The sequence below is a fragment of the Camelina sativa genome, chromosome 12 (assembly GCF_000633955.1).
Source record: "Camelina sativa cultivar DH55 chromosome 12, Cs, whole genome shotgun sequence".
NCBI lineage: Eukaryota > Viridiplantae > Streptophyta > Magnoliopsida > Brassicales > Brassicaceae > Camelina > Camelina sativa.
The window spans coordinates 20631874-20657032 of NC_025696.1; the positions used below are offsets into that span (position 1 = coordinate 20631874).

General features: G+C 32.3%; 4 protein-coding genes and 1 long non-coding RNA gene across 6 annotated transcripts in view; 2 read left to right on the top strand and 3 right to left on the bottom strand.

Annotated features, from left to right (window-relative positions):
- The window catches only part of LOC104733708, a 3548-nt gene extending 3303 nt beyond the window's left edge, over positions 1–245 (bottom strand). Inside the window, exon 1 of the mRNA XM_019233622.1 lies at positions 233–245. Coding sequence (XP_019089167.1) covers positions 233–245 — 13 coding nt within the window. The remainder of the gene's footprint in view (positions 1–232) is intronic.
- LOC104732348 (protein PHR1-LIKE 3-like) lies at positions 680–2938 on the top strand. 2 transcript variants are annotated; one of them, XM_010451880.2, is made up of 6 exons: positions 680–1045; positions 1329–1405; positions 1522–1576; positions 1740–1818; positions 1914–1983; positions 2345–2938. In XM_010451880.2, exons 1-6 carry the CDS (start codon positions 862–864, stop codon positions 2774–2776), a joined length of 897 nt encoding a protein of 298 aa, XP_010450182.1. In that variant the 5' UTR covers positions 680–861; the 3' UTR covers positions 2777–2938. The 2 variants fall into 2 exon arrangements, with proteins under 2 accessions (XP_010450182.1, XP_010450183.1); XM_010451881.2 differs by having other exon boundaries at positions 2354–2938.
- Positions 7468–10214, top strand: LOC104732349. The gene is made up of 4 exons (XM_010451882.2): positions 7468–7665; positions 7794–8411; positions 8526–9808; positions 9979–10214. The coding sequence occupies exons 2-4, from the start codon at positions 7805–7807 to the stop codon at positions 10018–10020; spliced, it is 1932 nt and encodes a 643-aa protein (XP_010450184.1). The 5' UTR covers positions 7468–7665; positions 7794–7804; the 3' UTR covers positions 10021–10214.
- On the bottom strand, positions 10706–11887 carry LOC104733709 (ethylene-responsive transcription factor ERF062-like). Its single transcript, XM_019233845.1, has one exon. The coding sequence runs from the start codon at positions 11824–11826 to the stop codon at positions 10792–10794; it is 1035 nt and encodes a 344-aa protein (XP_019089390.1). The 5' UTR covers positions 11827–11887; the 3' UTR covers positions 10706–10791.
- Positions 21197–22089, bottom strand: LOC104732350. The gene is made up of 3 exons (XR_758774.2): positions 21947–22089; positions 21579–21681; positions 21197–21487 (listed from the first exon to the last, which is right to left on the bottom strand). It is a non-coding gene; the product is annotated as a small EDRK-rich factor 2 (long non-coding RNA).

The window sequence follows — 25159 nt, forward strand, 5'->3', positions numbered from 1 at the left end:
AACTAAATCTACCACTGACAAGAAGCCTACCACAACACTACGAAAACTATTTCAAAAAACAAACAAAGTATACCAAAAATATCTGTAAGGAGAGAAGGCTGTCGCATAAATCTGTCGCAACATGCCATTAGTCTACCATAAATATCTTCCCACCCTGTTACGTTTGCCGCTACACGCGCTTAAAACAAAAGTCTATCATCAAAGGGAAATTCCTCTACCAACTTAATCTAACGAATCGATTTCATGTACGTCCACCGATAAGTGTACCAACACTACAACTAAGTGTACCATCTACGGTGACCGATAAGTGTACCAAGACTACAACTAAGTGTACCAAAAATATCTGACGTACACCTTTAATCAGTCCACGTGTATAAATCTACCATCAAAGGATCGGTAGACTTAGTCCCAACTTCCAATGTTTTTTTTTTTCTTTCTAATAGCATTAGCCGTAATTACGTTTTTTCTCAACACTAGTTTCAGGGGTAGTATAGGTACAATGTGTTAGTCTAGTAATTACAAACAATTGTATGTTACTTTTGTAATAAGGAAGCTTTTATGCAATATTCTAGTAATTCACCCTTTATTTAATTGTGTAGAAATATACGCAAAATAGTAAAATAATAAAATAATGTTAATAATGCACAAAAGAAAAAAGAAAAAAGAAAAAAAAGCACAGAAAATAGTATCGGAGTGTTGTCCCAATCAACTGATATCAACTCGTCTCTTCGCTGTCTTTGGATATCCAAAAATCTGCATATTCCTCCTCTGTGTCCCCTTACATTTCTCCTTCACTTTCCCGGGAAAATAGCCGAGAAAATTAAAATAAAATTTAGTGGTGGGGGTGGTAAAAGAAAGAGAATGTACTCGGCGATTCATTCTTCTCTTCCTCTAGATGGAAGCTTGGGAGACTACTCTGACGGAACTAATCTCCCCATCGATGCCTGTTTGGTCCTCACCACTGACCCCAAGCCCCGCCTTCGTTGGACCTCTGAGCTCCATGAAAGATTCGTTGACGCCGTCACTCAGCTCGGCGGACCCGACAGTGAGTGTCTCTTGCTTGAAATTTTATGGATCTTGGAAATTGAAATGTGGGTTTAGGTTTTGTTTTATGCGTTCTTCTTGGGTCTGTTTAGGTTTCGTTCCTTCCAGATTTGGAAAAATTGAGTCCCGAGATAGAAAAGGTTTCTTGGGTTAATAATATGTCACTCTGAACAATTTTAGGAATTACTCGAGAGTTATTGTGTGCTCTGCATAGGTCTCGTTATACCTTTTGATGTCTGTTGCCTTGTTTAGTTTATGAGTGCCTCTGTGTGTTTTGATTACAGAAGCAACGCCCAAAACTATAATGAGGACAATGGGAGTGAAGGGTCTCACTCTCTACCACCTCAAATCTCATCTTCAGGTCTGATGATACTACCAACAACAATATCAATGATGCCTAATTTATTACTCAGATTACTTTAAAAGAAACATTTTTCAGTGCTTTTGACTATATTTGTTTCCATGTTTTTGCGGTAGAAATTTCGTCTAGGGAGGCAATCCTGCAAAGAATCAATTGACAACTCCAAAGATGGTATTTTCATCGAATCCACCATTTTTTTGTTGTTTGCATCACCGGTATTATCAGTTGTTACAAAAGGGGGCATCTTATTGTGCATTGATATCTCTATGAAACACAAAAGGGGCATCTTGTTGTTGTTGTGCATTGATATCTCTTTCAACTTATATCTCTGCAGTTTCTTGTGTTGGGGAGAGTCAGGACACAGGCTCATCGTCAACATCATCGTTAAGAATGGCTGCTCAGGAACAGAACGAGTACGGTTTACAAGTGGTCTCTTTGTCCCCAAATTTCTGACTAGTGGTTGTGAATGTTTACTGTATGAACAGTCCTTGTGTTTTGTGTGAGCCAGGAGTTACCAGGTCACTGAAGCTTTGCGTGCCCAGATGGAAGTCCAAAGAAGACTACACGAGCAATTAGAGGTTTGTTTTCTTATTAGATCTACCAAAAAAACCAGAGAGATTTTGAATAATGAGAGACTCTCTACTCTACCAAATGTCCAACCAAACTAACGAGACATCCTTGTCCCTCACTAACTGCTCTTTAACACAACTAACAACAGATCTTATCTGTGACATTCAGTTCTAAGCTAGATACAGTAGACCTAGACCTAAGAGTTTGTGCCTTTGAACATACTTTTTCAAAGCTTATCGGAACAATACTACTTAGGACATCTGTTAATTAAACATTGAACCATATAGATACTGTCCATTTTAATGTTAGCTTGATATACAAATTCAACAACATTGAGCCATGGTTCCACATTTTAATGAGGTCCATCAGTATGCGCAGGTGCAAAGGCGACTCCAGCAAAGGATCGAGACGCAAGGAAAGTACTTGCAATCAATTCTAGAAAAAGCTTGCAAGGCTATAGAGGAGCAAGCTGTTGCGTTCGCTGGGCTAGAGGCGGCAAGAGAAGAGCTATCAGAGCTAGCCATAAAGGTCTCCATCTCCAATGGATGCCAAGGAGGAACAACAACAAACACCTTCGACACAACCAAAATAACAATCCCATCTTTATCCGAGCTTGCAGTAGCAATAGAGAACAAGAACAACTGTTCAGCAGAGAGCTCTCTGACTTCCAGCACCGTAGGAAGTCCAGTTTCAGCTGCGTTGATGAAGAAAAGACAACGAGGAGTGTTTGGAAACGGGGATTGTTTGGTTGTGGGTCATGATGAAGCTGGATGGGTTATACCGAGTAGTAGCGTTGGATAGAGAGAGAGCGAGAGAAAATTTTAGCTTAATTATTTGCTTTGTTGTTGTATTTAACTTTAAAACTTCGTAATCAAACCTCTCCGCAATGGGGAACACTTGGTGTGTTCTTAGCCCATTAAAATTATAAATATAATGAATAGTGGCATAAGAACATGTTGTCTAGTTCTTGATGTAGAACTGATCTAGGTTCAGTTCTAAGCTGACGTGGCAAGCTGTGATTAGATATAATTTTTTGCAAACAATTTTTCACAAATTAAAAGAGGATTTGATTTAAACTATGTATTAATTAAAGAAAATATTTGTTTGTTTTAATTAAGTAATATGTTTGTTTGTTTTTTTTTAATCTTTAATGTTTTTTTTGTTTCATAAAAATTTAGTATTGTATTTTGAATTTTAGTACAAGTTTTATAAGTTTGCAATTTAAATGTTATTTTTACAGTTTTTATAAATGTAATATGTTTAAGAATATTATATTATTAAATCTTATGATCTTAAACATGTTCTCCCAATAATTAACTTTTTAACAAAAGATCTTAACTACTGATCTTAGATTATTTCCCCCATTGCGGATGAGCTTCTTATGTATATAACGTACCTTGTCCTAAAAAATCTTGCGTAGCTTCGATCACTCTCTCATTAATCACCATGTCCCATCCCATTCTTGTCCGATTATTTTAAGATTGTAAGTAGAAAACAATTTTTTAAATCTTATTTACATATTTAGATTGAGATTTTTTGATGTTTTATGATAACTTATATTCAAAATTTTAATCAAAATCATAAAATTTTGTTTTAAAAATATGTTTTCATGGCTTCACTACAATTATAAAAACACCTATACAACAATTTTATATTTTATTTGGTACTTTTTTTATTAACAGAAGTAAAATTATATATTAATTTTTCAAAAATACCCTTTTTCTATGTTACTTTTCAAAAATATACTTTTATGCTGTCCATTTTAAAAAATACCCCCTTTTAATATACAAAATAACTAAATCCTAAACACTAAACTCCAAATACTAAACCCTAACCCCTTAGAATTATATCCTAAATGTAAAATAGGGAACCCAAACCTAAAAAGAAAATTTTAATAATTAATTTAACATATTGTAATTGTGTCAAAGAGTGCAAAAATGAAAATGTTCCAAAAAGAGGTTTTTTGAAAAAGAGTATTTAAAAAATGACATTTCTAACAAATTCTCTATATTATTACTCAAATATTTTTCACTGAATATTAATACTATAATTTTATAATTTAACTCTAAATATCATATATCAGAAATTAATCTAAATTATAGCTTTTACATAAAAACACCAAAACTGTAACTTTATAATTTAACTCTAAATATCATATATAAGAGACTAATCTACATTATACCTTTTTTTACTAAATAAAATCAGATATTTTTATTAATGAAATAACTTTAATGTTAATCTGATAAGTGATTTGGGAAAAATCTACAAATCATATCTTATTCAATTATGGATTTTTAAAAGTTTAATTTAATCCAATGTTATTGAAGTAATGATTTAAAAATATACTTTTAAAACTAAAAATTAGACTTAAATATCCATTGTTATTGAAAAATGAAAACAGATTATAGATTTAATTTTTAATGATTTTGAAGGATTTAAGAAAATTTTTAAGGATTCTTAGTTAAACATAAAATCTAAATCTCATATTTTTAGCTGATTTGAAAAGATTTTACAATAAATTATATTAATTTTCTGTAATCATCAAAATCATATAGAACAACATAAAAACTAAAATAATTTAAAATTTTAGTTTGAATATATCCCAAGTGGTTTCATATTTTTCATATTTAACACATAAATGTATCAATTGTCAATTTACAAATACGTGTGTACAAAAAAAATCTATACTATTAAAAGGGAAGCATTATTTGTTTAGTAGAAAAAGAAGGGAAAAAATAGGACATGAAATACCCTTCATAATATATCAAACCATATAAAAAGAAAAGGATAGGCAGGTAATTTTATTGCCAAATGCATGTGGATCTTAATACAATCCAGTTTTAATCTGTTCGGATTGTGGTTTGTCTGCTTGGAATGAGGAAAGTTATCTCAGTTACCAAACTAATGTATCATTCGGCGTAAAAAAATTACAAGCCCATAAATTGGACGATCGGCCATTACATGGATATCTATATCTAATATATGTGTATTTATTGGTCTACTTACAAAATTCAAAAAACAAGCATTCTATAATTAACAAATATTAATTATAACGATCATTAGCTCTCTAAAATTATTAGGAATGTATCACTGAAAATCAATAATTTTAATGTCCCCCTAATCATGCAATTTACCTATTTTTGGAAAATTATCATATATTGCAAAACCAGTATAAAGGGATTTCGTGTAACGAAAACCATTTCCTAAAATTGACGAATTATATTAAATAAGGACACAAAATAAGGAATTATTCCAAATTTAACAAATTGCCAAAAAAACCGTTTATAATGTTTTACGGTTACCCTAAAGGTAACAATAGAAAATTACACGAAATTTCAAGAACTTACTATATTCCTATATGATCATTTACTCTGCAAAATATCTGCTAGGTCTATCCTTAATACGTACGTAGGTCTCAAACTATAAATAAATGGCTATGCGATTATCAGTATAGTTTACAACAATATATTGCATACACATTTGTAATCTAGAAAAAATGGCTGCAAATAATGGAATCACAAGCCTTGCCAACATTAAGCCTTTCAAGACGACTTAGAAGATTCAGGTGCGGATCATTCATTCGTGGAGGCAATATACAAATTTCACTGGAGAAACCTTAGAAATGATCTTAGCAGATGTCGAGGTGATATTATATTCGTCAACATTAATCCTTTATCTATATATTTATATTTTAAAAAAACATTGATGATTAGGATGATAGCATAGTAACTTGGATTTAGAGGGGGCATTGTATGGCATACTTATTTAGAGAGGGGGCATTCATATTTGTTATAATTTTCTATAATATTCTGTTTTCTGTTCTTTGATTAAATATTTTATTTTCAAATTATAAAGCAAATGAGAAGTTAAGACGATTAATATTACTCACCTATATGGCTATATTTGTATAAAATGGCATGAGCATGCATATGCTTATGTTTCTTTACTTCCTATTATGATTTACACCAATAAATCTTCACACTTATAAATTCTTTGTTAATATGTAAAAAAATAAAAAAAGATTTAGGGGATGTATAGGGATGCTATTGCAGGGAGGATTTGGGCAGATCACAACATATTGTGGTTTGATTGTGCAGGAAGATTTGGACAGAGAAGTATTGCAGAGATTGGATGTCAACCACAATAATAGTTGGTGATATGAATTTATACAAACAACTAAACATTCCTAAATTTTTATATTTTTTGCGAGTTTAGAATGTTAGAAAGTAATTTTTATGTCTTATTAATTTGTGTATTTTGTTTTTGTAGATGGAAAACTTTGGATCCATATATTTGACTTGGAAATCAAAGTCATGTTTTAGGCATAAATTAACATTAAGAACCTAATTATTTGGTCTTTGTTATGTTTTATTTAAATTTGCTAATAATTTATGCAGGTTAAAGGTCAACATAGTTGCGAAATCTACATAACTGTCTTCTAATTTCAGTTAATATATATTTAAAAAATATAATAGAAATTTTTCATTGGGTATTTAAATGGTTATCACAACCTTCTAAGTGCAAGTTATAAGTTTAAAGGTTATTGACACAACAATACAATAGATATCTTATGTTTTTGTGACAATTGGTTATTCATTTCCAATTTATTAGCCATTTAGTCATTTACATTTTTTATTTAAGTTATATTACTTTATTGTATAAATGGAGATTAAATAACTATTAAACCTGAAAATTATGTAGAAATCCAACTCAACATAAAATAAAGATTACAGAAGAAGCAAGTACAAACCATTTTAAAATAGCTTGGGTGCAGTCATCAAACTCACATAACCCCGAGTTTTAAAAGTATTTTATTTGCCAATCAGCCTTTTATCACTTTTTAAAATTTTTAAACAATCACATATTTTTAGGTTATTTGGAAATAAACAAAATATATAATTTTAAGATATATATTATATAATATTAATACAAGTTTAACTCATCACTAATCGGTTTAAATACATGCTATCGGGAGGGATTTGACCCGCTTGAGAAAATTTAGATCGGTCATTCGTTTTGGAAGTTTTAATCTTTTTAACAATTTTTTTAATCCAGTTTCATAGCTCACGAGTTTAATACAAATCTAACCAATCACTAATTCGTTTCACATTCTATTACGATCTATCGTCGTGTAAAATCTAATTTTATGTGAAACTGTTATTATTTCAAACATTAATAAATTAGATGAAACTAAACTAATATAAGTTTAAACTAAAAATACTATAACCAATAATTATATCAACAAATATAACATCACACATACATAATATATTATAAGGTTTTAAAAAAATTTAGTTTTGAAATCAAACCACGCACGTATCGTACGGGTCTGAATATAGTATATAGTAAAAGGAAAAAACAAAACACGAATCTCGAGATCGACTGATCGAGAGAGAGGGAGGATGGGGTCGGTGAGGAAACGGCGGCGTATCGATTCACTCGTTCGTGTGATTTGCAAATGAAGTTTTTAAAAACTAAAAAAACTTTAAAAAACAATTAGAAAGGTTTTGATTTTTGAACCAAAGAAAGAAAAAAAAAAAACGGCAGAGGAAGAGCCGTTTACGGATTTCTCAACTTCTCCTTCTTCTTCTTCTTCTTTGTATGAGTTATTATTGTTGTTAATTCTCTCTAATTTACGGAATTTAATCCAAATCCCAAGCAGTTTCTCTGGGCTCACGATTGATTCCTTGGTCAGTTACACTCTCCCCCAAATTTATGTATTTGTTAATTGATTTCAGATTGACGAACCAATTCATCAACTTGTTTGAATTTGCTTTGAATTTTGAATAAATTTGGTAGCGTTTGTCTCCTTTCGCAGGTGTTAAAAAAATGCGTTGCCGAGAGGTAAGATCATGGACATTTAAGGGTTTAGTGGCTGCGTTTGTTGATCTCTCTGTAGCCTTCTCTTTGCTTTGCGCTTCCTCTCTCGTTTATATATCCTCCAAGTTCCTCGGTTTGTTCGGTTTGGAACTCCCATGTCCTTGTGATGGCTTGTTCAGTAACCCAAATAAGAATAAGTGTTTTCAAGAGAGGTTAGTGAACTTTCCTGTGAAAAAGATCTCTTCTGTTCAGAGATCTGCTAAAAATAGAACACCTTTTGATTCAATTCTGTATAATAATGGTGGTGGTGGGCGTGTTGGAAAGAAGAGAAAAGGGGAGAGGAGACGTGTTGAGTTGGAAGAAGAGGTATCTAGTACTCCTTCTGTGAAGAGGGTTGATTCTTGGGTTGAGAATAATGCTTCAGGGTTGGATCTTTTAACCGCGCAGAGTTTGAAAAAGGCAAGTTTTAAAGTTAAGAGTAAGCGTCTTAGCTTCCATAGGTCTCCTTATGGTCTCAAGAACCATTTTCAAGGTAACTTTGGGTATAAGAACTTCCAGCAATCACCTTCAAGCGTCGATGTTGACGAAAACGATCCTCTTCTTGTGAACTCCCAAGGTCAGTAGCTTATTATGGCTGAGTGTTTCTTGTTTTCATATTTTGTTTCCTTTGTGTAAAGTTATTACTTTTGATAGTAAAGTTTGATTTTGGATACAAATTATGACTATGTAGATAGTGGAAAATGTTTAGAGGATGTGTCCATGAGGAAAAGTGTTTCACTAAGTTCAGTTGGGTGTGAAGCTGATGCTCAGAACAAACAGCCGGAAAGGACATTTTCATGGGCGGGTGAAGGTACATGCAGTTCCCCTGTGGATCTAACTTATAGTGGTATGACACAAAAGACTATTGAGATTCTAGAGCAAGTGCTTGCTGAAGAACGAGCTGCACGTTCTGCATTAGCTCTTGAACTCGAGAAAGAGAGAAATGCTGCTGCATCTGCTGCGGATGAGGCTTTGGGTATGATTTTGCGGTTACAAGAGGAGAAAGCGTCGATAGAGATGGAAGCTAGGCAGTATCAGCGGATGATAGAGGAAAAGTCTGTTTTTGATGCGGAAGAGATGAGCATTCTTAAAGAAATATTGCTGAGGAGGGAGAGGGAAAAACATTTTCTTGAGAAGGAAGTTGACACTTACAGGCAAATGTTTCTTGAGACTGAGCAACCTCTACCTAACGCGCCAGATTCGAAACCAGCTCAAGTCAGAAGGTCTCAAACGCCACAACAGATTACTGAACCATGGGAGGATGATATGGAGACTGCGGATGTCTCTTCTGGATTTGAGATCTTTACTAATCAGATGGACAGTCGTTTACTTGCTTTTGGAAACAAATCACTGCGTACAGGTGATTATGGTAATGGTGGAGGTTCTCCAAAGCCTGGGGAGGTTGACAATGGAGTAGACCAAAATCCTGAGTTTGATCAGTCAAGAAGTGAGCCATTTGATGTAGAACTGAAAGAAAGAGAAGAGTGTGGCACTTCATTTCCAGAACTAGTAACAAGAACTAGCGACATCGCTGATACTAAGCTTGGTGAGGACTCCCATTACACTGATTGCCGTGTACATGATATCCATGTAGTGACTGATGAAGATAACAAAGTGCAACTGAATGTTCCTTCTGACCATGCCACTAGAGATCTCAAACTCGACAGATCACGAAGTGTTTCAGATACAAGTTATGGACTTCCTCCGGCATTTCCACCAGGAAAAAGGAGCATGTCTCCAAACATGCGCAGAAATTCAATGTCGGCTGTGGACTATGAAAGACTGAAAATAGAGAGTGAAGTTGGTGTGCTGAGAGGAAGGTTAAGAGCTGTACAAAAGGGAAGAGAAAAGATTAGTTTCTCTACCAAAGAACAGAGCAAATCTCAAGTGCAGCGTGGTGGAGAGAAAACAAGCCGGTTTTGGGAGGCCAGAAGATCTGGACCTCTCGACTCTTCTAGCCCTTCATCCACAATGGTGAGTTTCATCGTTGTTTGATTTGATTCGTGGGGAAAAAAATTGCAAATAGTTCTCTCTTTGTATCACTTAGTAATGTATATAGTATGTATATACACAGTTCTTGCTAGTAATCTTTTTTTTATTAGCAAGTGGCTGATTCTATTTCGGTTTCAAATGTTCTTTTGCAGGTAAAGGCGAAGTCTATGACACTGGACCTTCATAGTGCTTGAACTGCAAGGTATGTACTTACTCGAATAAACCACGACACAAATATATATCTAGTGAATACATGAGCAACTGTAGTTTGTACAATCTCTCTGCCAAAACTCTAATGTTGAGGGTTTGAGATTTCTTTTCTTGTGCCTGTCACAAACACTGTACTCCAAACGGCGTCGTTTCGAAATAAAAGTGACGCTTTTGTGGATGGGTGTCTTTATTATACATTGGTCGGGTCAAAAAAGTTTTTGTTTCTCCTTTCTATTTCTCTGCTAACACCTAGATCTTTCTCTTTAATTGCCTATTCGGAAAATACCATTTAAAATAAAAATGACATTATTCTATATACAGTTTGATTTTTGTTGTTGTAAAAAATTCATATTCTATACAAAAAACAGAACTCCAAACTCATCATATTTGCCCTTTTAACACTTCTCTGCCCTACTATTCACAATCTCTATTGACCTTTGAGCTTAAGTCATTTATATAGAATAGGAAGCATTCTAAAATATTAGACTTTTGAAGTTGGAGTTGGTGCAACCGAATTATAATTTTTTCTCATTAAAAAAACAAACACTTTTTCTATTTTATGGTTACTAGTAACCGCAAAGTAAAAAACAATTAATTAGCAGACAAAAAAGAGAGAACCACTTGATTATGTGGTTGTAAAAAGGAATACAATGTGTTCAACTCCAAATGTGAATCAAAATATGAATTTCTTTCTTTTTATGGAAAATTAAAAATGACAAGAAGTAATAATTAAGCTTGTGACATTAACTTTGAAGTTAAGAAGAATGAGGAAGGGAGAGAGCATCCCAAATGAGATCCATATCCAAAGAAGGCATCCTACTCAATTGTACACCATCTCCTTCCATCACTTCCTTATGACTTTTTTGTTTCTTCATCATCACTACTTCTCCTGATGGCTCCATCTTTATGTGATTCTTCGGCTCCAATGATTCCACTGTTGTTGGAGGAGGAGGTGGAGAGTTACTTACTTGGGCGGCCGAAATCTGTTGAATCTTGGACTCCAAAAGCGAGGCGATCATGCATCGTAAGGAACCGGACTTGAGCTGGTGTTTAAGGTCAGGAAAGTTGAGGTTCGCGAATTCGCCTCGCAGGATATAAGCTGCTGTGTCGTAAGCCATCGCGGCTTGCTCAGCGGTTTCAAAAGTGCCTAACCAAACACGGGTTCTGTTCCTTGGTAGCCTAATCTCTGCGACCCATTTGCCCCAGTGTCTTTGTCTCACTCCTCTATACAGCTTTGTTGGTGTCGTCGTCTGAACAACCTTTCTTGTTTTTGACTTCATGGGCTGAGTCTTGGTGGTACTTAACCAATAGTTTCCAAACCCTTTTGAGGGATAGTTGGTTAGGGTTTTATTGATCTCTACCCACTCGTTTCTGGTTTGATCTGATTGATAAAGAGAGTTTGGGATGTATTTATGGTAAGGGATCATGTTGCTATCGGACTGAGAAAGTTCTAGAAGCTTTGGTTCTTTGAGGAACAAGGTAAGGTTTGGGGGTTTAGAAGGATGATCAGGACGTTGATCAAACTGAGGAAAAGATTCTAGAAAGTTCCAAGGAACAGAAGCTACCGGAGATTGATGACTAGAAGAAGTGAGCTCATCATGAGGCGATACAAAGTAACTCGGAGTCGAAGGAGGAGGAAGGAGAGGAGATTTCATACCTTCCAAGAATATTGGAACACCGAGAAGTTGCGGTGGCGTCGAAGAACTCAAGATCCCGTAGATTCCAGAGGACAAGAGCTTGTCGTGCATGAAGCTAGTTTCTATTTTGGGAAACTGATCTTCCATGTTCATTTTTGTTTTTATTTGTTTGTATGTTTTTTTTTTTTTTTTGGTTTTGCACAGAGAACGAAGGTAGTTCTCTTAATTTTGAAGAAATGGGTGGAGAATAAATGTTTATATATATACGATAATTAAGGAGTGTTGTGTGTGTATTGGTGTGATGATCATGTGGAGATAATATTAGAAAATTTAGGGAACCTAACTTTATTGTCCGGAAGAAACATTATCGTCTGACTCAGATCTACGCTCTGCCAAGCTTAATTTGTTCATATGTAACAGAGTCTCACAAACACTTTTAATTAAACAATTATTATGTTAGTATTTTTTTGGTTACAAAATTATTTAATTGACCCTTTAATTTTTCTTATCTTGCGACTTGTTCGTGGCTCCCATTCTACGTTCGCTTTTTATTATCACTTATCAATCCAACGTGACAACTCAGCCCTAACACATTTAGGTGTCTTATAGCCATATATTGTTTTTTTTTTGGTAAAGGGTTCATAATTAAATTAGAACATACGAATGATGTTGTTGTTGTTGTTGGATACCAACGTTGTTTTCCTTTGGTTATCACTTAAAATATATAAATAAATAATATATATATATATATATATATTTTTTGTTTTCCACATCACTTCAAATATATTCACGTATACGTAAATAATTTAGAATTAAATGATCGGTGCTAGTTTAGCTATATCTATATATATATGTATGTGCAAATATTTTAAATCATATATATATTGTTATGTATATACACAGAACACAGTATATATAGAGGGGGTATGTATTTACCATTTAACGTCTTGTTATAAAATCTGTAGTTTATTCAATGTGATACCAAAACAATTATTCAAAATATACTTTTAATTTAGTTGTCCTCGCTAAGATATATATATATATATATATATATATATATAGTTCATGTAAGAACCTTTCATCTTCAAGCATCCCTTAATTAAGCCTCTTTACAATAAACAAATACTTCCCACTGTGTTTAATTTATTATCCTCGTCTATTTAGTTGTCCTTGGTGCTCTAAGGCGAAACCTAGGAATAAGACTTTGGACCACAACCACAAGGTATATATAAATGTGACTTTTCTTTTGCTAGGTTTCATCCCAATCTATAAAAAATACAGATGACACTTTCATGTTATATACAAATGTGTTTATTTAGTTGTGAATGCTAATCTTTCATATCCGATGTGTGATCTAACCACGTCAGAATGACTGGTCGGTCCATTAACCAAATTCTTACATTCGTAAGAAACGGGACTCGATCTCTGATGTGATGGTGCTATCTACAAATAGATTTATCTTTTGTCACTGCACTAAGGTCACTTCAGAGATTGTATATCTATTTCTTGCTTTAATTAAAATCATTTTATGAGGGTCATATTTGAAATCCAAATTACAACATATCGAGTTATCGACAAATATTGTATTATAATTATTAAACTTCTTAATTAGAGTTTTACAGTTGTATGGATCTAATAATTGGAACGATGTGATAACAAGAAAACATTATTGAACGATATTGATGATAACATATATATAATTGGAGAATAAAATTTTAGTTTAGTAACCACGTATAGTATAGAGCAGATAATCACCACAAATGCTTATAATTAGTGAGCCCATAATTATTAATATTATCATCAAAATACAATGATTAGCTTCAAGTTTTGGCCTCTAATTAAATCTTTAATTGAATCCAACTAATGCGGAAGTCATGGGTTGTCTTCTTTTCCTCTCTAAGAACATCATTTTATGTCGTCTGCCTCTTAATGATGATTTCACCCTCTTAGCCTTGTACATCAAATTATTCTCGTGCATGTAAAACATTAGTGACTATTACAATTGCTTGCAAGAACACTTTTTTTTCTTCTTACTACCGTCAATACTCAATATGTTTTGACTAAATTTAATTACTATTCAAGATATAAGTTTCTTAGTAATAAGATTTAATGACAGGAGTTCATTATGTTTAAAAACATGGGGTTGTGTTTTGAAACAAACTTGTGAGATATACTATAAGGGTCGATTCGGAAGTTTTGTTATTCTAATTTGAGAATTGAGATGATACGCATTTTGCCCTTTGAGATGACTATTGGGACGTTTATGAACAAAAATATTATTTTGATTTATGGAAACGAAATGTTTAAGACAATATAATATAAAATCGAAGAGGTAAGGCTTAATTAAGAAGGAAAAAGTAGTTGACCAAAAATACAAGACAAAAAGAGTATCTTAAAAAATCAAAATAAAATAATAAATCTTAAGAAAGGAAAAATAATTACCAATTTCTTTTACTTATTTGGTTTCATCTAAATTTATTTGATTTTACTTTACTTGATATTTGAAATCTATCATATTTTTATGATGCAAATAAACTAGACGTTACGTGCTAACTCCCAGGCGGAAAATATGGTTATAAATTTTGAACACTTAGTTTTTTATAAACAACTAAAAACTGTGTTTTGATAAATAATTCTAAATTTTGATTTTATAGACTATACTTTTTTTTTTCAGAAATTGGTAGCATCTAATTTTTTTCTTAGATCGTGACACCCAAACGAGACATAACAATTTATAGATAACATGTAACTCTCAAAGTATTTTTGTGTATGCATCTCGAAGTATAGGACCATCGGTAATCGGTTTCGCCAACTAACAAAAACATTGAATTACAATTTTGTAAAATACTAAAAGTGTTATTTGTCAAAGTATCGAATTTAATAAGTAAAGGTTACCGAGAAAAATTTTAACCATGTATAACTAAATTTGTTTTTAATTAAAAAGTTAGCTATTATATTAGAACTTCTCGAAAATAAAAACATTATTTGTCATTGTCTCATCATTTAAAAATTAATTGTCGATATCAAATAGCAAGTTGGCGCTAGCATACGCCATTCCTATACATCATGTCAAAAATTCATAATTTAAGAAGGGTTTAATCATCAAATAATATAGCTATTTTCTATCATTTGTATATGGATATAAAAGATCAAAAACATAATATAAGATGACGAGAACAGATACATTAACTTAACCTTCATATGACATTATCTAGTTATAATTAACTAATTTCATTTTACTATTTTTCATTATTGTTTTTGAAACATTCTCGATCTTAAAACATGTTATTTACAAAAAATCAGTTTCGTTAATAAAAATAAATAAACATGATGAATAAACAGAAATATGTTTGCAATTAATTTTCAATGAATTTGTTTTTAATAAAGAAATTACAAGATTTACTTTGCATAGTGTTGTTATATTCCAATAACTATATATATTTTTTATTTAACTCATAACATAATTTATATATATACTGCTACATGTTCTATTAGTTTTCATGATTTCTTCAGTTGTTTAAGCTTAGAACAGAAAATCAACTGATAGAGGAATTCACCTCCAAAAAATCCTTCGATAAAATAGCAACGAGGACCTAGTATATATACACATTGTAGTAATGAAATTAAATTCATATTAATTTATACAAAATGTGCTTGTTTAAAAATTATATTAGATTTATACTAAGTTTAAAAGTGTTGAAAATAAAAATAATTTGTTGATGGAAGAGGCATATATCCCTTTGAGCTCTATTTTAATTGCTGACTTTTCTTGGTTGTGTCTTTTTTTTCTTCTTAGTAGGTCATTATCGTATCTAATGCATTTTATTCACAAATTTGAGATATATTTCTTATAGGAATCTTGTAAGAAGAGTTTTCGTATATTTAGCTTTTTTGTTCTAATAGTTTTTAATCTAGCTAGCTAGCTTAACAAAGACTTTAAGGGCAAGTTGATTCACTAAAGATATATAATCTCTTTTGTACCTTAATTAGAATCTCTTTACCAACATATATCATGTGCCTTTCTATTTTTGAAAACGCTGATCGATTCCAATCATTTTACTATCTTAAAGTTGATAGCATATCAAAAATCTTAAGATTTTGAATGTTGCAAGTAAGATACTGAGTAAATAATTGCTTCTTACCAAATGAATTATCCCAAGATAGTCATCTCAAAAATCTTAAGAGTTCTATTGATTGTTTTATTTTGCAAGAAGAAAGTTTCGAACCTTAGGCATCGTCCGTTTATCGAGAAATTATGATCATTATTTAAGTTGATTTATTGAGATTATATATATATATATATATATTTGTAAAAATAATGTGTTTCACTATGTTTTTCATACTCAAATATTTCAAGTGCCTCAATTAGCGATAAAAAAAAAAAAATCATTTGTCGAAAAAGAAGATTATCATGTATACGTACTGAGACTCTTGTAGAATCTCGGCAAGCTTCGACACTACTCATGACTAAATGCATCTTTGTTATATTTTTAAATGATTTAGAAGAAATTAATTGATTATTAATTTTTTTTATATATATAATAAATTGACTTATTAGTTATTATTCATAAGAGAATTAATTTAAAAGATTATTGTTTTGGTTATAAATAAACTTATTTGAGGTTGCCATGTGAGTAAATGGATACTCTGAAATCTAATTTGGGATTCGAATATGAACTTTCTTGAACTCTTTAAATTAGGTGAACTATGCTCGATCGTAAGATTCTTCTCTATTAGTTTATTTAAATCTCCAAATATTCTTTTAACATTGCTTAAGACAACTACAGAACAAAACTTAAAATGCTTTTATTAGCTTTGTGAAATGACAAACACGTCATATTACCTATTTAGGGAATCATTCGTATTAGTTTGTTTTAGGATAAACATAAAGTTAAGAAAAAAGAAGTTGAATTAATAAGCAAAGGCAACTAAGTAAGTAACATGTGAGGCTGACTTCGAAAAGCAGTGCGAGTAGAGAGAGCCAGAAGGCAAATGTATTGTGGAATATCTCATCATGCACTGATGCACATGAGAATGAGCTAATTCATTATTTATTACTTTTGTTAACAATTAAATATAACCATGTTTATAAAGTTACATCTATACATGTTGTCTAACTCCTTGTCTAGATACAACGTATTTTGATTAATAATGTAAAAAAAAAACATCTTAATTATGTCTATCCTCATATTGTGTACTACAATATTATGGTGATTGTATATATATATATACAGTATTAAATTTTCTAGAGTCCGATACTGTATTATTCCGTAAATTTGTACGTATGTATCTATATATGTTTTCGTTGTTATATATGTCTATACGTTTTCGTTACTGTTAGAAGAACCGTTTTCGTTACTATATATGTTTTGTTAACGCTGTGTCTCCAGAATTTATGGTGAAACATGACATCTAGAGAGAGGTTTAAAACGAGAAGCTAACCACATGTACCATTTATAGTATTGAATTCATGAGGCATAAACATTTGCTTGTGAGCCCTTAGATTGTGTTCTTCTGATTTAGGTAAAATGCCTAGATTTGAGACAGCATTTCTGTAAAAGCAATTCGCTGAAACAAAGCACAAAGACGAAAGAGAATAGAACTATATCGATCGTCAAAAAAAAATAGAACTATATCATGTGCGCTATGCATCATGAACATCTGATTATTATATGTTAATTTTTATTTTTCCCCATAGAATAAAGAGTTTTCTTTTATTTAATTTCAGTGGCAGATAGAGAAGATGAGAGGATGTATAAGCCAAAATAACCAAAAAGCAAATTATTTTGGGAACAAAAAAGAAGACACACGTGTCTTTTGTCTTATGACCAACTTAATATTCTGGGGTTTTTTTTTTCTGCAATCATTTTAATTAAACATAAAACTTGCACTATACATATATAATATATAATATTCGTAATTGTATTTGATTTAGTGCTGTATAGTTCAGTTGGTTTATTTTCTTAATCTGTAAATGGAGTTCGTAATACGGTATTTTTCTAATCATACTAAAGTTAATTAAGTAGATAGCCAAATTGATTAGGTGAATTACTATTTTCTTTGGCTTAATCTCAAGAAAATTAAAATATGAACAATCAAAGGTTCTAGATAAGATTGCTGTGTTAGCGTCGCCCTAATTTTCTCTCTCTAAAAACAAACGCTCTCTCTTTTCTCTAAAAACAAGATCGCCGCTGCCGCCTAGGATTTCCGGTTCCGGTGGCTTTCTCAGCACCGGAACTGGATGTCTCTCTTTAGTTAGTTGGTTTTTTTTCCTTTTCGGCAAATCCATCTTAATTTTGTTTTCTACAGCTTCAGATCTCGATTTTCAGATCTAGATTTTTTTAACCTCAAACCTTTTCAACCATGGGTTCAAGCTACTTGTCTCTGTTTCTCACCGTCAAGATCAGCTTCAGATCTGGCCACCTTCAAGGTAGAGACAGTCTCCAACCGATTCTCCACTGCCTCAGATAAAGAAAATTCACCTCCGTAGATCTAGATTTCCTTCCTGATTCCAAAAGTCGCTCATCTTGAAAAGCCTCTAGGCTTTGTTTGTTGTCTCACCGTCTCTGGTAGCTCACCTATGGAGCAACATAAAGAAGCGCACGACACTTGCATTCGGTTTTAACTCTAGGTAAAGGAGAATCTTGTTTTGTAACCCGTTTGTGTGTTCTTTCTTGTCTCAGATATGTTTTTAATTTTCAAAGGTTAAGGTTTTATTTTTCTACTTTTGGATCTCTGTAATTTGTTCCGGAAAGTATTTGAATGGATGTTGTGTTCCTTAGTCTGGGTTGTTTCCCCTTAGTTTACCTTGTTTGGTATTAGTCTCCGGGAGTGTTCATGTACTCTCCGGCTTAAGTCTCTGGAAAGAATGTATTCCTTGCCGGCTGTTTGTATTTTACCTTGGACGTTTATCAATAAAATGAAATCCTTTAAACGGAAAAAAAAAAATTGCTGTGTTAGCACCTGAATTTGGTAGTATTTATCGACGAATGAATGGTTTAACAAAAAGAATAAGAGATTATTAGAATTCAGAATACAATTACAATCAATGCACTTTCCATATTCGTTTTAGAATAATTTCGATAGATAAAAACAAAATATTCTAAAGAAAAAAGTGTTAATAAAGAATTTAAAATAGAGTGGGACAGCATATTGTCAGACAGGAATCTAAAGACAACCAATAACGTAAACTGAAAGTGACACGTCTCTCCAGCAATACGGTACCACGTGTCATTCATATGCGGTTACTTCCTCTATGTTATTTAATGGTACCTCCTCTCTAGCATTCTAAAATTCTCACATAAATCTTTAATTAGCATATGATAGAAGACAAATTTAATAATAATTATTAAACAATATTTAATTTGTGAATTCTTAATTGTGATTAGATAGTACTAAACATTTTAAGTATCTATATTGGCTCTAATTGGTAACATTGTATGTTTAATGACATAAGTTGCAAAATAAAAGCTTACAGTATGAAAATTGCATAATAAAAAAACTTGCAGAATGAAAAGTCGCAGAATGAAAAATATGTCGATTGGATACATTTTGTGGAATAAAAAATATAGTATCATATGACCAATATATACTTATTTTTAATACACAAAATAATGTTTTAAATAATTTTTAGTATATATTTTAAGTAATATTTGATAATAAAATATAGAATTATTAAAAATATACTAAAATTGTTAAAAAGTTGTGAAAGTTTTAAAAAGGTATTCCAAAAATGGTAAAAATTTTATTGTAAACAATGATTTTCTTACTTTTACAATTGCTAATATTTTGTATGAGTAAAATAATAAACTCATTATCTCATTAACATCACAAATTATGTGTTATTATAGTGTTGATTGTTTAAAAAAAAATAATAATAAAAATCTTAAATCTTCCTTAGTGTTCATTATATTTTTTTTAGCTATTTCATCAACTAATTTTGGTATTTTGATTTCAAAATGCACCAAAAATCATGAAGAGCTCTAGAGATGATACTTCTTTCATATGTGTGACTAAAAGTATCCTAGAATCGGTTCACATTTCTTCATCACCATTCAAAATAATACTCACAATGTCTTATAAAGTTCAAAGTTATCAATATATGCATTAGCTTCTTTTCTACAAATTATTAAACAATGAACATTTGTATTATTGTAATACATGAGATCACTAATCATAAAGTTCATGACTAACGCTTCCACATGAATTTATCTAAATTTATGTAATCTTGCATTTATTCAATGAGTTTTGCACCTTTAGGACTCTAGATTGATCATATCTCTGAACTAACTTCACCTAAATCAATTTGTTCTCACTCATATTATTCAAATAACGTTAAGAAAGTGTTATCTTACTTCGTGGTAACTTCCTCTCTGGTGTTTGATGGTTTCATGGTACATTCTTCCCCAAAATTCTTAAGTACTTATAGAAAGAGTTGCATATAATACTCAATAACTTGGCAAATATTCAAACCTAGCTTTTTTTTTGGGGTTCCATATGAACCAATGTGAATATTCAATATTTAATTAAGATAGTACTAGAATACAACTGAACATGTGGTATAGCTGGAAATTCAGAATGATAGATCGGTCTATAAGCATTGGAAGTTGATGGTATTACGTGTTTATCGTGGAGTGATTGTAATTGCTTGGATGTTTTAGCTTCAAGTGATTGGTTGCGTGTTTGGGAACTTAGAATGCGGCGAGATTTATAATTGTGAGAACGTAAACTCATCAAGCAAGTAAACTTATGTAATACGAAAGCAAGGATTTGTAATTTAAAGGAGAGTTCCCTTCTTTTAAACCATTTCAGAAAAGACTCTGTATGAAACAACGTGTTTTAACACTTCTATTGTTGAAAGCTTAAAAACCAGTACCAAAATTGAGGTATGATACAAAGGTCAAGTAAAAGCAAACTCCTTGATTCATTAAGAAAACATGCATCAATCTTCGTCACTCAGACAACAGTTACCGGTAAACAAAACAGAGTTAAGCCGACAATGCTTCCTAGAACAGAATCTTGAATTTCGAGTTTTCTTGAGTAAAGTTTTCCTAAAACAATTAAGCGACCTACACTACTAAGCACACACACAATTGTTATGAAGATCAAAGACCACATAAGTAATGTAACACAAGCATCAAATTGCATTTTATATCAGAGACAGCATCACATCATTCAGACAGTCTAACTAAACGTCCGCGGAGTTAAACATCAGGTCAGAGTAACAAGAACTATAGTGTCCCCTAAAGATACCGTATAATTGCAAGCATACATCATATTAACAGATCAAAGACCAATTACGAGTAACACAAGAACTACAATATCTTCAAACGAGCAAAGTCCGTATACTTCATCCAAACATATCAAAGACCAAATAAGATTTCACCACAAACATGAAATTGCAATTTCGACATAGAAACAAGCATAACGTGATTCAGACACGAGTAAAGCTCAGTCTCCAACTAAATGGCCCGATTTCAAATATTCTAAGAAAAAGAGACGGTAGAGTTAGTGGCAAGTATACTTCATAATAACAGATCAAATAAAGATCAAATAAGATTTCACCATAAGCATCAAACTGCAATTTCAACACAGAGACAAAGCATAAATGGGAATTCAGACAAGAGTCAAAGATCAGATCTAAATGACCCAATTTTCAAACATAAAAAGGTCTACACTTCTTAGCTCAAAAGACAAACCAAAGGATTATAATCACTTCTTAGCAGCTCCTTTGCCTCCAGCAGCACCACCAGAACTCGCACCTGCAGCTTGAGCAGCTTTCTTAGCCGCCTTCTCTTGCAATGCTTTCCCATCTCTGAATCATTTTCATTACACAACACACAGATCAGAGCAACTCAACTAAACAAAAAAAACAACCCCATTCCTCACAGATTCATTATTATTACCTTTCACGACGTTGCTCCGGGGTCAGACCATCGTCAGCGTTCTTACCCTTACCTCCAGCACGAGCCGCGGCTCTTTCACGGTCACGCTCTCTCTGACTTCCACGTGACGATTCCGCATCAAAAGCTTGAATTAAAGAAAACAACAAAACTTTGCTCTAATCAAATTCAGAATCTTAATAAGACCCATAATCAAGATTTGAGGAAAGAGTCAACAAGATCTAGTCTTTATACAAAACAGAGAATCAAAAGGGGGCAATCTAGAAACCCTAAAATTGAGAACTTTTTTTTAACCCCTAACCCTACAAAAGATTGGTAGATCGAGCGAGAAACAGAGAAACTAAAAACAGATTGAGAAATCGAAAGGATATGAGTCATGCTTGAAACGGCGGCGATCCGGAGCGAGTTGTGAAATGGGTTCTCTGTAAAGTCAACAATGCCCGAAGAAACGCAAGGCAGAGGCAGAGAGGATTTGAGAAAAAAAGATTGGATTCTCTTTTATATATTGCGCGGACTTGTGTTAAAGTCGACTTTGTCGTGCGCCTCTCCTTTAACATATTCTCTAATTTCTCGATTATATAAATTCCTTTTTTTATATATATATTCTTCTCAAGTTATTTAATAAGTATAATAATTTTTTTACTAACTTGAGATTTTATAATTATAATTTTTTAATACAAATTTCTATTCTATTTTTAGTTTTTTTCTTTTAAATAGAATGTCAAATTACATTTCAAAGAAAAAAAATTATATTAGAGTTTTTTAGATTTTAAGGTGAAAGTAAAGTAAAAAGACAAAGCATACAAATTTAAAATGGAATTTAACTTTTAGATTTAATCGGGAATTTTATTAAAACTTTTATCTAATATCACTTTTGAAAAAAAAATTCTAAAATTTTATTAATAATATCACTAAAAATATGATATTACCCAATTATGTAAATAAAAATATTTTCTTGGAGTATTTTAATGTTTTGTTTAACAAAAAATATTACAATGTATTACGAGAACAAGAAACCAGCTTAACTAACCCTATTAGGAAGCGGCTATGTGAGGACAACTGTAACATCCGCGAACCGGAATCCTGGTTTAGGAAGTGTATCGATCGATACTAGTGATGTGTCGATTGATGCAAGGCCGGCTTGGTCGGGAAGCGAGTAAGTGAAACGTTGCGTTTTAGAAAACCCTTGAGTCGACTATAAAAGGGAGCTTTGTCGTTTGTGGCCGAGTTTAGCCACTTTTGGAGAGAAAAGAAAGAGAGAAAATAAGTTCTTGTTGTTCTTGAGGATTTTGGCAGATTTGAGGTTGTTCCTCTAGAGATCTATAGCTGGGATCGTTGTAGGAGCTTCCTAGGAGTGTAGATATTCTTTTTTGAGGTTCAGAATCTTCTTGGCAAAGGTGAGTGCATGACCATGGCTTATCTAAGCTTGAGATTTCTCTGATTTGCTTGTTTATGTGTTAATTGGCTTGTTAGTACGTTATTAGGACTTTGTGAAGCTTTCTTGTGGCTTGGGATCGAGTTTTTGATTGTTTAGGAACGAGGATCCGGCAAGAAGCTTTGGGAAAAACGATGCTCGGCATGTGCGTCGATCGATGCATCTTGTGTGTCGGTCGATGCAAATGCGAGGACAGCAGGATTTGACCTAAGAGCATCGGTTGATGCCATGTGGAGGCGTCGGTCGATGCAACTAGGGTTTTCGTGAAATGTTGAGCATGCATCGGTCGATGCAGCGTTAGTGTCGGTCGATACAGGCTAGTCTTGCATCGGTCGATGCAAGCTTGTGTTGGTCGATGCAACTCCTGTTGGTGTCGGTCGATGCATGGTTGGTGTCGTCGATGCAGTTCATGGTTTGTTTGTTGATTATTGTTTGATGGTTAGAGTATCTCAATTGCTTGTGTGTATAGCCCAGTAGATGGGAGGATTGCCTCACTGAGTGCTTATAAAATACTCATGCATCTCAGTTTATGTTTGTGGTGCAGGTAAAAGCAAAGTGTTATCGTGGAATCAAAGCCATGAAGAGGAGAATGTTCTAGTGGCTCGATTGGTTGTTGTCTGGCTTTTGTTAGGTTGCTAGAGTTGAGTCCTAGAATGTTGTTTAGGATTGCTGGTTCTTCGTTTTATGTTGATTGGATTATTAGTCTAGTTGTTATGAATTAATATTGGTTATTTATTGGTTTAATGGTATTAATTATTTTCTGCTGTTTGGTTTGATTGTGGTTAGATGGCTAGTGGATATGAGACAACTAGTTTAGATTATTTATTATTATTATTCTTTTTTTTTTAAACGGGTTTGGTCGTTTCAACAACTAGCCCTAGAAGAAGTGAATCGAGGTTGAAAGGCTTCCTCCTCCAAAACTGCAGCTATTTAAAATCCTACTAAGGTTTCTAAGGGCTTTACTCGTTTAAACGCAACGTTTGCGAGAGTTTACGAAAGCGGAAGGTTGCGGTTTTAAATATTATTAAGCGTTTTAAATGACTGGTTTAGCATTTTAAAATAAATATGTCTGCAAGAAGTTTTACGACTGATTGACCAACCGGTGCTATAGCGGTTAAAATATTAATGTTAAAAATAAATATAATATATAATTATACAAATATTTAAAAACACCAAAGACTTCATTAAACTTGATTAATATTAAAAATTCATAAACAAAGTACCAAAATAATTAGTTCTAAAACAAATAAATTTCATAGTGGAAAAGATGATGGAAAAGATGATGCTATGTATTTATTTTAAAGAGTTACACACGACGTTTAATGAATTAATAAAGAGATATGACATGTACGCTTCTTTCTTGATTTGTCTTAATTTTCATCAATTTGGATGGAAGCCATAATTTGGATGTTTGAGAGAACAGAACAACAAAAAGTTGATTAGGGTTTAAGAATGTGATACAAAAAAATAACTACTTTAATATATATAAAGATATAAGAATTTTTTTTATTTTCTTTGTTTATTTTTTTTTTAAATCATAATCACAATCACCGGCAACCACAAACAATTGCGGAAAACAGTTTTTAAAATCTTTTGAAAACTTTTCAATTTCGACCCCTGGCAAAATTTCTTTTTGGATCTGTAAAAACAAAAGATCAATTTTGCAAAATGTTGAACATCCAATAGACATATTCCACGTATCTTATGTGTATCTTTGTTCTAAAAAAAAAAGAATCATTTTTTTTATTTCCAATATAACATTGCCATGTCAAACATCAAAAGCTCACATTTGCTACTTTTACGGTGTTGATAAGTTACAACACCAAATTTACCAGATCAGATTTTCTTTTTTTCCAACAAACCACTACAACATTTACAATTGTTGTTATTCTTTTCCAACTATTGCAAAAATAACCGTTGTAATTAACCTAATAAGTCCATGTCTAAGACTACTTACAATGGTGTTATTTTCAACAGTTGAAACTCTATTATTGATAATGGCTGTAGATCTTTATTTGATATTAATCGTGACTAATAATATGTAATCACAAAATCATAAGCAAAAATAAAATGAAACTATGAAATAATAATGGTGGTAGAGTATAATGTTGAATGATGATGTGAAAGAAAGAGAAGATGATGTGGAGTG